The sequence below is a fragment of the Pongo abelii genome, chromosome 20, assembly GCF_028885655.2.
Source record: "Pongo abelii isolate AG06213 chromosome 20, NHGRI_mPonAbe1-v2.0_pri, whole genome shotgun sequence".
Taxonomy (NCBI): domain Eukaryota; kingdom Metazoa; phylum Chordata; class Mammalia; order Primates; family Hominidae; genus Pongo; species Pongo abelii.
In genome coordinates this window covers 353,295-365,355 of record NC_072005.2, presented here as the reverse complement: position 1 = coordinate 365,355, position 12,061 = coordinate 353,295, and the positions used below count along the sequence as shown (strand labels likewise).

At 61.5% G+C, this 12,061-nt stretch overlaps 1 protein-coding gene and 1 long non-coding RNA gene across 3 annotated transcripts in view; one reads left to right on the top strand and one right to left on the bottom strand.

Moving 5' to 3' along the window:
• The window catches only part of HCN2 (hyperpolarization activated cyclic nucleotide gated potassium and sodium channel 2), a 32,446-nt gene continuing 20,385 nt past the window's right edge, over window positions 1-12,061 (bottom strand). Inside the window, exons 4-8 of one of the 2 annotated variants that reach the window (XM_024236780.3) lie at window positions 11,339-11,557; window positions 7,949-8,095; window positions 3,710-3,950; window positions 3,328-3,492; window positions 1-1,365 (exon numbers count right to left, since the gene is read on the bottom strand). In XM_024236780.3, the coding sequence (XP_024092548.2) occupies window positions 689-1,365; window positions 3,328-3,492; window positions 3,710-3,950; window positions 7,949-8,095; window positions 11,339-11,557 (1,449 nt within the window). In that variant the 3' untranslated portion in view covers window positions 1-688. The remainder of the gene's footprint in view (window positions 1,366-3,327; window positions 3,493-3,709; window positions 3,951-7,948; window positions 8,096-11,338; window positions 11,558-12,061) is intronic. The other variant, XM_063719234.1, reaches the window with a different exon arrangement.
• LOC129051717 (uncharacterized) lies at window positions 111-4,339 on the top strand. The gene is made up of 3 exons (XR_008516152.2): window positions 111-248; window positions 1,820-1,943; window positions 3,758-4,339. It is a non-coding gene; the product is annotated as an uncharacterized LOC129051717 (long non-coding RNA).

Genomic DNA, 12,061 nt, shown 5'->3' with positions numbered 1-12,061 from the left:
TGGGCGCCAATGCTGTCGTTTATTGCGCGGAATGGGGGTGTGGGGGTTAATGGGGTGTGGGGGGCCACGGTGGGGGCACTGCTGCCTCGGCTCGTCAGTACATTCATCACGGCGGCACGACCCCAGCCTCACCCCCGCGCCCTGCGCAGCCAGGCCCGCCCCTCGGTGCCAGTGCTGGAGGGAGCCGGGATGCTGCTCCCCTAGGTCACCACGGGACGCGCGTGGACGGGGGCCGGGCCAGTTATTGCGTGAGCGCGATGGGGGCAGCGGGAAGCCGGCGGGCCAAGTATTGCACTTAAAAAACGATCCTCATCGGACGGGGGCCACCTGGAGGGCGGGGGGCGGGCAGGGCTCCACAGCCGGCTCCTCTCAGCCACTGGGCCACCCTGTCCGTTTTACAGCTGGGGGAACTGAGGCACCGAGGTGAAGGGAGCCCCCTCGCACGCGAGGCCGCCGCCGGGGGCAGGGGCGATGGGGGTGGGCGCGGGGCGATGAGGGGGGACGGCCGGGGGCGCGGAGGGGGCTGCCCCGCCGGCCCGGCCCGGCCCGTCCGTCCAACTATGGCTACCTACGTCTCGTCTATGGCTTCTGGGCGGGCTGGCGGCCGGGGCAGCGCAATGGCATGGCTTTGGTCTGGATGACGGCCCCGCCCCCGGCCCGCCTGGGCCCGCGGGGCGGTTGGCGAGGGTCACAAGTTGGACGAGAGGCGCGAGTGCGCGGAGTCCTGGGGGTCCAGGCCGCCGGCGGCGCCGGATGAGGCCGAGTCCCTGCGGTCCGGGCTGGGCGCGGCGGCCCGGGCGGCGGGCGTGGGCCCCAGGCGCGGTGTGGAGCTGCTGGCCGGGCGTGTGGAGGCCGCGGGGCCGGGGGCGCCGTGGGGCAGCGAGGGTTGCGAGGCGGACAGTGGGCGCGACGCGCGGCTCAGGCGGCGCGCGGGCAGGGCAGGCCCAGCAAGGGGGGCGGCGGGCAAGCCGCCGTAGGGCGAGGTCCGCGGTGCCCGGGGGCTGGCGGGCGCGCCCGGGGGGCTGGCGGGGGGCGGGGGCCCGGGGGAGGCGGCGGCAGGTGCGGGCCCCGGGGGCGGGCGGCGCACGAGGCGCGGCGAGCCGAGCGCCAGCGGCCCCACGAGCGGCCGCGCCACCTGCGGGCAGAAGCTCATGGCCACGGCCTGCTGCAGCGTGGCGATGGCCGAGGTGACCTGCGGCGGCGGCGGCGGCGGAAAGAGGCCCACGCGCTGACCCAGCTCGGCCTGCTGCACCATCTCGCGGTCGTACTTGACGATCTCCTGGATGATGGCGTTCTCCTGGTTGTTGAACACGCCCGAGTTGAGATCATGCTGCACCTTGTGCAGGAGGATGGAATTCTTCTTGCCTACAGGAGAGGGGGCGTTAGCGTGTGCACGGGGAGCGCCTGCTGCATACAGCAGGCACCGAGCACCTGCTCTACACAGCGGGTGCGCACAGAGTGCTTGCAGTGTAGAGCAAGCGTGTATCTAGCACCTACTGTATACAATAAGCACACATGTAGCATCTCTTGCCTACAGTATGGATATTGAGTACCTGCTGTATACAGGCTGAGCACCTGCTATGCAGCCATCATGCATGAAGCACCTGCATACAGAAAGCAGGGTTTTTTGTTTTGCTTTGTTTTGTTTTTGAGGAGTCGTCTTGCTCTGTCGCCCGGGCTGGAGTGCAGTGGCGGGATCTCGGCTCACTGCAAGGTCCACCTCCCGGGTTCACACCATTCTCCTGCCTCATCCTCCCGAGTAGCTGGGACTACAGGCTCCAGCCACCACGCCCGGCTAATTTTTTGTATTTTTTTTTAGTAGAGACGGGGTTTCACCGTGTTAGCCAGGATGGTCTCCATCTCCTGACCTCGTAATCCGCCCGCCTTGGCCTCCGAAAGTGCTGGGACTACAGGCGTGAGCCATCGCGCCTGGCAGCAAACAGGTATTTAATGCCTGCTGTGTACATGGAGCAGGTATCACTGTACACCAAGTATGCATGTATACCATCTGTATACGCTGACTATGTAATGAGTGCCTCCAGTGTGCCACAGGCATACCGAGAATACCTGCCTGTACACAGCCTGTGCTGAGCGCCTGCTGTATACAGAAATTATAACCTAAGCACCTGATATTCAGGAATGTGTTGCATACTCACTGTATAAAGCAAATTGTGGAGTGCTTCCTACTGTACACTGGGGAGCTCCCTGACACCACTCCATCGCACCTGTCCTGCGTTTCAGCCATGGTCTTCATTCCCATTCCCACGAACAGCAGCACGAGCCGCCATCTCTCTGGCGCCTACATCCAGTCAGTCATCAGGGCTCTGCCCCTCCCTGCCCCAGAGACTGCCCCCTGAGAGGCCAGGTCACCGTCTCCCTCCTGGACATGGCCCACCTTGGCGGATACAATCTGACCAGGTCCTCCACCCACCTAGAACCCTCCATGGCTTCCTGATGCTCCTGATTTAGTCTAAACTCTCCCTGCCGCCCACTGGGCCCTGTGTGTCTGGCCTCCCCTTCCTCCCCAACCTCCTCCAGGCCTCCCTGGCTCTCTGGACTCTGGGCCTCCTTTCCACCTCAGGGCCTTGGGACGTGCTGTGTCCACTCCACGAACACACCTTCCTCCCCCTTCCCGCGTGGCATCCCTTACCCTATTCTCCACTCTGCATTCCCAACTCAGGGAAGCCCACCGGCCCCACCTCTCCTGCTGGCACACAGCCTGGTCGTGTGTGATTTCATCACCAGTCCATAAGCCTCGCTGGGAGTCTGAGTCGGCCCCCGGGTCTGTCCCCTGCACCCCCAGCACACAGCAGGTGCTCACCGAGCATTCGGCACAACCGCAAACATCCCGTGCATTCCCTCCCTTGGGAAACAGGCTGCCTCTGACTAAAGTAGGACAATAGGTCAGAAAATCAGCCTGTAGACCCAAAAGGGTCCTAGGAGCGGCCAGCCGCTTCCCCTGCCCCAGCCACGCCCCTGCTGCCATGGCCACACTCCTGATGCCTTGACCACGTCTCTGCCCCAACCACGCCCCTGATGCCACAGCCACGCCCCTGATGCCTTGGCCACGCCCCTCCTGCCCCTGCCCCAGCCACGCCCCTGCTGCCATGGCCACACTCCTGATGCCTTGACCACGTCTCTGCCCCAACCATGCCCCTGATGCCACAGCCACGCCCCTTCAGCCTTGGCCACGCCCCTCCACCTGCCACTGTCCAAGCCACGCTCCTGATGCCTTGGCCACGCCCCTCCCCGGGCACCCGCCCCAGCCACGCCCCTGAGGCCTCAGCCACACCCCTCCCGCCCCGGCCACGCCCCCAGCCCGCTCACCGATGCGGTCCAGGCGGTCGATGGCCACCGTCTCGAAGGCGCGCCGCATCATGGGGTACTCCTCCAGCACCTCGTTGAAGTTGTCCACGCTCAGCGAATACAGGCGACAGTAGGTGTCGGCCCGCACGCTCGCCGTGCGGCGGCCCCGGGTGAGCAGGCAGATCTCTGCACGTGGCGGGCAGGGGGGTTGCTGGAGGAGGCGGGCACCGCGGCCCTCCCCGCCCAGGCACACGGCCCGACCTCTGCGCCTTGGCCAGCGTGGGCGCTTCCCACCCAGGCTCTCCCTGGTGCCTGCCCCAGCCCAGCCCGCAGCCCCCTGGCTCTGCACACCGCGGGGGTCGCGTACCCCCTCCCCCTCCAGGCGCGCCCCCCTCAAGCTCACCCCCGAAGTAGGAGCCATCGGACAGCTTCATCTCCTTGTTGCCCTTAGTGAGCACGCTGACCACGCCGTGCTGGATGAAGTACATCTTCTTCCCGATGGTGCCTTCGCGGATGATGTAGTCACCCGGCTGGAAGACCTCGAATTTGAGCTTGGTTAGCATGGCCGTGACGAAGTTGGGGTCAGCATTGGCGAACAGCGGCATGGAGGCCACCAGCTTCCGACAGTTGAAGTTGACGATCTCCTGCAGGGGGGAGGCAGGGCTGGGTCCGCTGCGGACCCCACTCCCACTTCCCCCTGGCCCTGCCTCTGGGACGGGCTCACCTCTCGGACCCCAATTTCCTTGTCTTGAGAGACGGGCTCAGCCCCGCAGCCGGACCGAGCTGCTGCCACCAAGGACGGGAGAAAGAAAAAACGCTCACTGCTCCTTCGCTGATTGACGCCGTATTGGCATCTGCCAATACAATCGGACCAGGAGGGGCAGCTGTAGACATGAGCAGTGGAAAGGAGGCCGGGTGCGGGGGGCTCACGCGTGTGATCCCAGCATTTTCGGAGGCCGAGGCGGGAGGATCGCTGGAGCCCAGGAGTTCCAGACCAGCCTGGGCAACACAGTAAGACCCCCGTCTCTACCGGAAAAAAAAAAAAAAACAAGCCAGGCGTGTTGGTGGGCACCTACTCTCAGCTACTCAGGAGGCTGAGGCAGCAGGATGACTTGACCCCAGGAAGTCGAGGCTGCAGTGAGCCGTGATCCCCACACCACTGCCCTCCAGCCTGAGTGCAGAACAAGACCCTGACTCAAAAAAAAAAAAAAAGGCCGGGCACGGTGGCTCACACCTGTAATCCCAGCACTCTGGGAGGCCAAGGTGGATGGATCGCCTGAGGTCAGGAGTTCGAGACCAGCCTGGCCAACATGGTGAAACCCCATCTCTACTAAAAATACAAAAAGTTAGCTGCGTGTGGTGGCGGGCGCCTGTAATCCCAGCTACTCAGGAGGCTGAGGCACGAGTCTTTTGGACCAGGGAGGAGGAGGTTACAGTGAACCAAGACCACACAACTGCACTGGAGCCTGGGCGACAAAGCAAGACTCCATCGCACACACAGACACACACAATCAGTGGAAAGCTACAACATTTGGTCAGACTATCAGGTGATTTTTGAAAAATCAACATGAAAACCAAGGGCCTGGAGATGAATGGATGGTGTGGGAAGTCAGGGTAATTCCCCTTAGCAAGGCAGCGTCTAAGGACGGCAGGAATGTTCCAGCTTCGTTCTGTGTGGTGGTTACACCACGTTCACTTTAGGAACCAGCTATCAAGCCATGCCCTTATGACGTGGGGCACTTTTTGGTACTTTTTTTTTTTTTTTTTAGACGGAGTCTCGCTCTGCTGCCCAGGCTGGAGTGCAGTGGCGCGATCTCGGCTCACTGCAAGCTCCACCTCCTGGGTACACGCCATTCTCCTGCCTCAGCCTCCTGAGTAGCTGGGACTACAGGCGCCTGCCACCACACCCGGCATTTTTTATTTTTTTATTTTTTGACAGAGTCTCGCTCTGTTGCCCAGGCCGGAGTGCAGTGGCACAATCTCGGCTCACTGCAAGCTCCACCTCCTGGGTTCAAGCGATTCTCCTGCCTCAGCCTCCCAAGTAGCTGGGATTACAGGCGCCCACCACCACGCTTGGCTAATTTTTGTATTTTTAGTAGAGATGGGGTTTCACCACGTTGGCCAGGCTGGTCTTGAACTCCTGACCTCAAGTGATCCACCTGTCTCGGCCTCCCAAAGTGCTGGGATTACAGGCGTGAGCCGCCACACCCGGCAACAGCTGCCATTTCTAACCCAGGGAGATTGCGCCTTCCTCAGCCAGGTGCAGGTGACCCCTCACTGCCACCAAGCCTGCAGAATGGCGCAAGCCCTCAGAGGGAATCTGGACCCAACCCAGTGAATCCGGACGCACGGGCCCTGGTTCAGCACCTAAGCAGAGCTCACCCCACAAAGACCAGAAGCACAGAGAGAAGGCACCAGGTGCCCCAGCCAGGAGGACAGAGGGCAGTGGGTATCTGCATGCGTTTATTTTATCTTAAAAGGAAAAATAGGCCAGGAAAGGTGGCTCATGCCTGTCATCCTGGCACTTTGGGAGGCTGAGGCAGGCAGATCACCTGAGGTCAAGAGTTCAAGACCAGCCTGACCAATATGGTGAAACCCCGTCTCTACTAAAAACACAAACATTAGCCGGGTGTGGTGGTGCGCACCTGTAATCCCAGATACTCAGGAGGCTGAGGCAGGAGAATTGCTTGAACTCGGGAAGCAGAGGTTGCAGTGAGCCGAGATGGTGCCACTGCACTCCAGCCTGGGCAACGGAGCAAGACTTCGTCTCAAAAAAAAAAAAAAAAAAAAGAGAAAAAAAGAAAAAGTAAAGTGGAAATGTCCAACGCAGGAAACGGGATAGAGGAACGGGGACAGGACAGAGCCAGGCTTCTCTGAATATATGCGGTTGTTTTTTTTTGTTTTTTTGAGATGGAGTCTCACTCGGTCGCCCAGGCTAGAGTGCAGTGGCGCAACCTCGGTTCTCTGCAACCTCTGCTTCCCGGCTTCAAGAGATTCTCCTGCCTCAGCCTCCAGAGTAGCTGGGAAGACAGACGCCTACCTCCACGCCCAGCTAATTTTGTATTTTTAGTAGAGATGGGGTTTCACCATGTTGGTCAGGCTGGTCTCGAACTGCCGACCTCAGGTGATCCGCCCGCCTCGGCCTCCCAAAGTGCTGGAATTACAGGCATGAGCCACCGCTCCCGGCCATATGTGGGTTTAAATATTTGACTTTGCAACTCCTAAACACCTAAATAATGACTAAGTAGCGTGGGTTGCCAGGGGCTGGGGATGGGGAGTGAGCTGGTGATTAACAGCCCAGGTCTCCTTTTGGGCCCATGAGAATGTTCTAGAGTTAGGCTGTGGTATCGGGTGCAGCACTCTGTTAATACTAAAAGCCACTGCATTTTATGCGTTTTGTGGTCTGAGTGTTATATCTCTACAAACGAATGAATGAAAACCATAGTCATCAAATGCAATTAAACATTTTCGGCGAAGCGAACCGCAGTGTGTGCCTCCTGGGAGCAACGGGTGTACATGCCCCCCCAGAAGCGTTCCCGGGGCCCGAGGTCCCTAGTGTCAGGCCCGTCCTGCCCGCCTCCTCGCCCAGCTCCTCCAGCCCCTCCACGGGGCCTCTGCCCGAGCCAGGTGCTACACCGGGGACACCCTGCCCGGCTCACACATGGCCTTGCTCTGATGTCGCCTCCCCGTCCTCATCCCTCCCTGCTTCTCAGAGCTGCTCTCTGCCTCCTGCGTGATCACGGCCGCCATCACTAGGCCCCACTTCCTGAGGGTGGGGCCTTCAAGCACGGCAGGGCACGCAGTCAGCGCTCAGTAACTGCTTGATGCCTGTTGTGGGTTGAACTACATCTCCCAGAAAGACAGGCTGACATCCTGACCCCCGGTTCCCGTGAATAGGACTTTATGTGGAAATAGGGTCTCTGCAGATGTGGCCCAGTTAAGGAGAGGCCACGAGGAACCGGGTGGGCCCTGATCCAACGACGGATGAATTTACAAGAAGAGACAGAGACACACGGGGGAGAAGGCTGAGAGCAGATGGATGCAGAGATCAGGGAGATGAATCTGCAAGCCGAGGGTGCCTGGAGCCCCAGACGCCAGAAGAGGCAGGAAGGATCCTCCCCAGGGGCTCTGGGGGTAGCGCGGCCCGGCCCACGCCTTGATGTTGGTCTTCCGGCCTCCACGACCGTGGGAGGCCGAATCTCTGCCTTTCAAGCCACTCAGCCTGTAGGTATTTGTTCCCACAGCCCCGGGAAACTTGCCCAGGGTCACCCGGGCTACAGGAACAGAGCTGGGAGTTAAACCCGCTCCAGTCAGCCTCAGTGCCCCCAGGGCCTGGTGCTCAGCGGGGCCTCTGCGGCTCCTCCCTCCCCACTCTGCCCTGCTTCTGCCCCGCCCTGTCGGGTACAGACCCAGGCAGTTCTGCTAAGGGGGCAGCGGGAAGCAAGGCGGGGGTGGCGGGGGTCCTGGAGGTGCAAAGGTTCACGGGGCGGGGAGGGGAGGGTGTGTACGCAGGTCTAGCTCGAGTCCCTCCTGCTGCAGCCGGGGCACCGCGCCTCCCTCAGGGACCGGCTCCTGGGCTCCAGGAGAGAGAGGCCGGCCCTGTGCCCGAGGCTGCCTCCCGCCCTCCCGGCACCCGCCTCACCTCCCGCAGGGGCCCATTGAGCTCGCCCAGGATGCTGTCCTCATCGAACATCTTGCCCTGGTAACGGTGCTCATAGTAGTCGTGGATCTTCTGGCGGAAGTCAGCTGGCAGCTTGTGGAAGGACATGTACTGCTCCACCTGCTTGTACTGTGGGGAGGAGGCGAGGCTGGGTCAGACACTGCCCCGGCCTGCAGCGGGCACACCTGCTTGTACTGTGGGGAGGCGAGGCTGGGTCAGACACCGCCCCCAGCCTGCAGCGGGCACACGGGCACCTGCTTGTACTGTGGGGAGGCGAGGCTGGGTCAGACACTGCCCCGGCCTGCAGCGGGCACACGGGCACCTGCTTGTACTGTGGGGAGGCGAGGCTGGGTCAGACACCGCCCCCGGCCTGCAGCGGGCACGCAGTCACCTGTTTGTGGGTCAGACAGCCCCCCGGCCTGTGGTGGGGAGACAGGCCTTCACACCTGCTTGTACTGTGGGGGGTCAGGGCTGGGTCAGACACAGCCCCCGCCCGCAGCGGGGAGACAGGCCTCTGCCACACACAGGGGCCGCCAGATTCAACAAGAGCAAATAAACGTGCTTCTATTTAAATCAGAGTTGAATTCGTTTCAATGATAAACTCAATTTTTTTTTTCTGAGACAGAGTCTCGCTCTGTGGCCCAGGCTGGAGTGCAGTGGTGCAATCACAGCTCACTGCAGCCTCCACCTCTGGGCTCAAGCAATCCTCCCACCTCAGCCTCCTGAGTAGCAGGGACTGCGGGTGTGCACCACCACGCCTGGCTGATTATTTTTTGTGGAGATGAGGTCTCGCCATATCGCACAGGCTGGTCTTGAACTCCTGGGCTCAAGGGATCCTCCCGCCTCGGCCTCCCAAAGTGCTGGGATTACAGGTGTGAGCCACATCGCCTGGCCAAGTCAATTCTTAATTAACATTCTGAATAATTGGTATGGATATCCTAAATAATTCTAAAATAATATTAAATTAATTAACAGGGTCAGGGTTGACGGATAAAGTTCAACTCCATTTAAAGTTGAATTGCAGGCCGGGCGTGGTGGCTCATGCCTGTAATCCCAGCACTTTGGGAGGAGGAGGTGGGTGGATCACTTGAGGTCAGGAGTTCAAGACCAGCCTGGCCAACATGGTAAAACCCCATCTCTACTAAAAATACAAAAATTAGCCCGGTGTCGTGGCGGGTGCCTGTAATCCCAGCTATTCGGGAGGCTGAGGCAGGAGAATCGCTTGAACCTGGGAGGTGGAGGCTGCAGTGAGCCAAGATTGTGCCACTGCACTCCAGCCTGGGCAACAGAGGGAAACTCCATCTCAAAAACAAACAAACAAAATAAATAAAAAAGTTGAATTGCAGAAAAATAAGAACAATGTTTAGTGCAAGTATATCCTTGTAATATTTGAAATATACTAAGAAAATTTATTTGGTGTTTCTCTGAAATTCAGATGTAACTATGCAACCTAAATTTTTTTTTTTTTGAGCCTCTGGCCTCAAGCGATCCTCCCACCTCAGCCTCCTGAGTAGTGGGGATTACAGGTGTGCACCACCATGCCCTGCTAATTTTTTTATTTTTTGTAGAGATGAGGTCTCGCCGTGCTGCTCAGGCTGGTCTTAAACTCCTGACCTCAGGTGATCGGCCTGTCTCGGCCTCCCAAAGTGCCGGGATTACAGGCGGGAGCCACTGCACCAGGCCGGGTGCCCTGAATTTTATCTAGCAACCCCATCCCTGAGGAATGAGTGGGCACCTCACTCTATGAGGAGAGGGCCCAGGTACCCTGACACACAGGACCCCCTTCCCGGGGGCTCTGGCCCCTCCCTGATGATCTTTCTAGAAACCACCGGGTCAGCCCCTCCTGAGCAGGGAAGGGAGCGTGGGTGCCGGGCGGGGGTGCCAGGCCCTGCTGTCCCCAGGACGGTGCCCCCCGGCGGCTCCAGCCTCACTTCCGCCCCTGCCCCGCCTGGCCGCAGCTGCCCTGAGCTCAGCGGAACCCGTGACGGCGGGCGGGTGGTGGCACCAGCTTATGTTTGGGTGTGAGGCCCGTGGCTTCCGGACAGCAAGGCGCCTGGCACGGGGCCCAGCTGACCCAGCCAGCCACTGCTTGGGGCACGGGAGAGGGGGGCACTTGGCTCCCAGCCAGGACCAGCCAGCTGCCTCACAGAGGGAAACTGAGGCACAGAGTGGCGCATGAGGCCCAACTCCAGGGGCCGCCCATGGGGCCAATCCTAATCTCCCTCCACCCCTCCCAGCTCCCCCATGTCCCCTCCACGGCCAAGCCTAGGATTAGCCCAGCGGACGCTGCAGGCCAGAGGCCGCGTCTGAGCAGTGGGGCAGCCTTGCTCTCCCTGAAGCCTGGCCCTGACTGCCGGCCACCGGCGTGTCCTGAAGCAACCCCAGACCTCTCAGACCCCACCAGGCCCTTCCCCACCCCAGCCCCATCCTGAGCCGGCCTAGAGACCCCCAAGCCCAGCCCCATCCTGAGCCGGCCTAGAGACCCCCAAGCCCAGCCCCATCCTGAGCCGGCCTAGAGACCCCCAAGCCCAGCCCCATCCTGAGCCGGCCTAGAGACCCCCAAGCCCAGCCCCATCCTGAGCCGGCCTAGAGATCCCCAAGCCCAGCCCCATCCTGAGCCGGCCTAGAGACCCCCAAGCCCAGCCCCATCCTGAGCCGGCCTAGAGATCCCCAAGCCCAGCCCCATCCTGAGCCGGCCTAGAGACCCCCAAGCCCAGCCCCATCCTGAGCTGGCCTAGAGATCCCCAGGTGGCCCAGCCTCCTGGCAATGCCCATCCCTCCTGCTCTCACTCCGGGTTCCCCCGCATCCCCCTTCAGCCCAGGGGCTTCCTGATGTCCAAAGACTGACCCTGTCACAGGGTCACAGCCTCTCACCACCGGCCGTTCCTCCTCATCACAGCCACAGACCCCCAGAGTCCCCTACTCCCCACCAGGCTGTCTCTGCCCTGAGCACGCCACTTGGAGCTGAGTGGAGGGCTGAGTCTGCCTCTCCCCTCAGACCCCGGGGCCGGGCCTGCCTCTCCCCTCAGACCCCGGGGCCGGGCCTGCCTCTCCCCTCAGACCCCGGGGCCGAGCCTGCCTCTCCCCTCAGATCCCGGGGCTGGATCTGTCCCTCCCCTCAGACCCCAGGACAAGGACTGCCTTCACCCCACCTCAGACCCTAGAGCTGGGCCTGCCTCTCCCCTCAGACCCCAGGGCAAAGACTACCTCCACCCTCAGACCCCAGGGCAAGGCCTCCCTCCCGCCTCAGACCCCAGGACTGGGCCTGCCTCCCTCCATCAGACCCCAGGGCCTGGCCTGACTCTCTCTCAGGTCCCAGATCCAGCCCGCCTCCCCCATCAGAACCCAGGCCAGGGCCCGCCTCCCTCAGACCTTCTCTTGGTACTGGCGCCGTGAGGAGTCCAGCGACTGGATGAGGGCAGTGGCGTGGCCGATGAACATGGCGTAGCAGGTGGCACCCACAATCATGCTGAGCATGGTCAGCCAGATGTCCGTCATGCTCTCGGGCGCCTGCCGGCCGTACCCGATGCACAGCATGTGGCTCATGGCCTTGAAGAGTGCGAAGGAGTACAGTTCGCTCCACGAGTGGTTCTGCAAGGCCACCAGGAGGGGCGGTGGTGGGCAGGTGCTCACGCCCCGGGAGCCCTCGGTCCTCAAGGGCCCAGCGCCCACCCTCCCCCAAGCACTGGAGGTAGTGAGCTCCCCATGCTCAGAGGTAACCAAGAGCAATGGAGACCCAGGTAGACGACATGGCTTGCACACTTGTCACAGTGAGTCGGCAGTAGGGCCAGGGCTGATGCTACCTGCCCGCCTCACTCCTGGGGAAACGGAGACCCCAAGGGCGAGAGTCTGGATCCCGCCTTTTGCAGCCCCTGAGATCAGAACATCTGTGAGGTCAAGAGGGGGCAAAAGTTCCAGGGAGCAGAGGGGCAGGGCCGGCAGAGACACGAGGCTGGCCCAGGAGGTCCTGCCGCACCAAGTCCCCAGCTGACCCGGCCGGGAAAGGGGGGCCGCGGGGCTCTGTTCAGGAAATGGGACCACATGTGCGGGTGGCAGCCAGACAATGGGCTGCCTCAGCCTGGGCAGCTGTGCCAG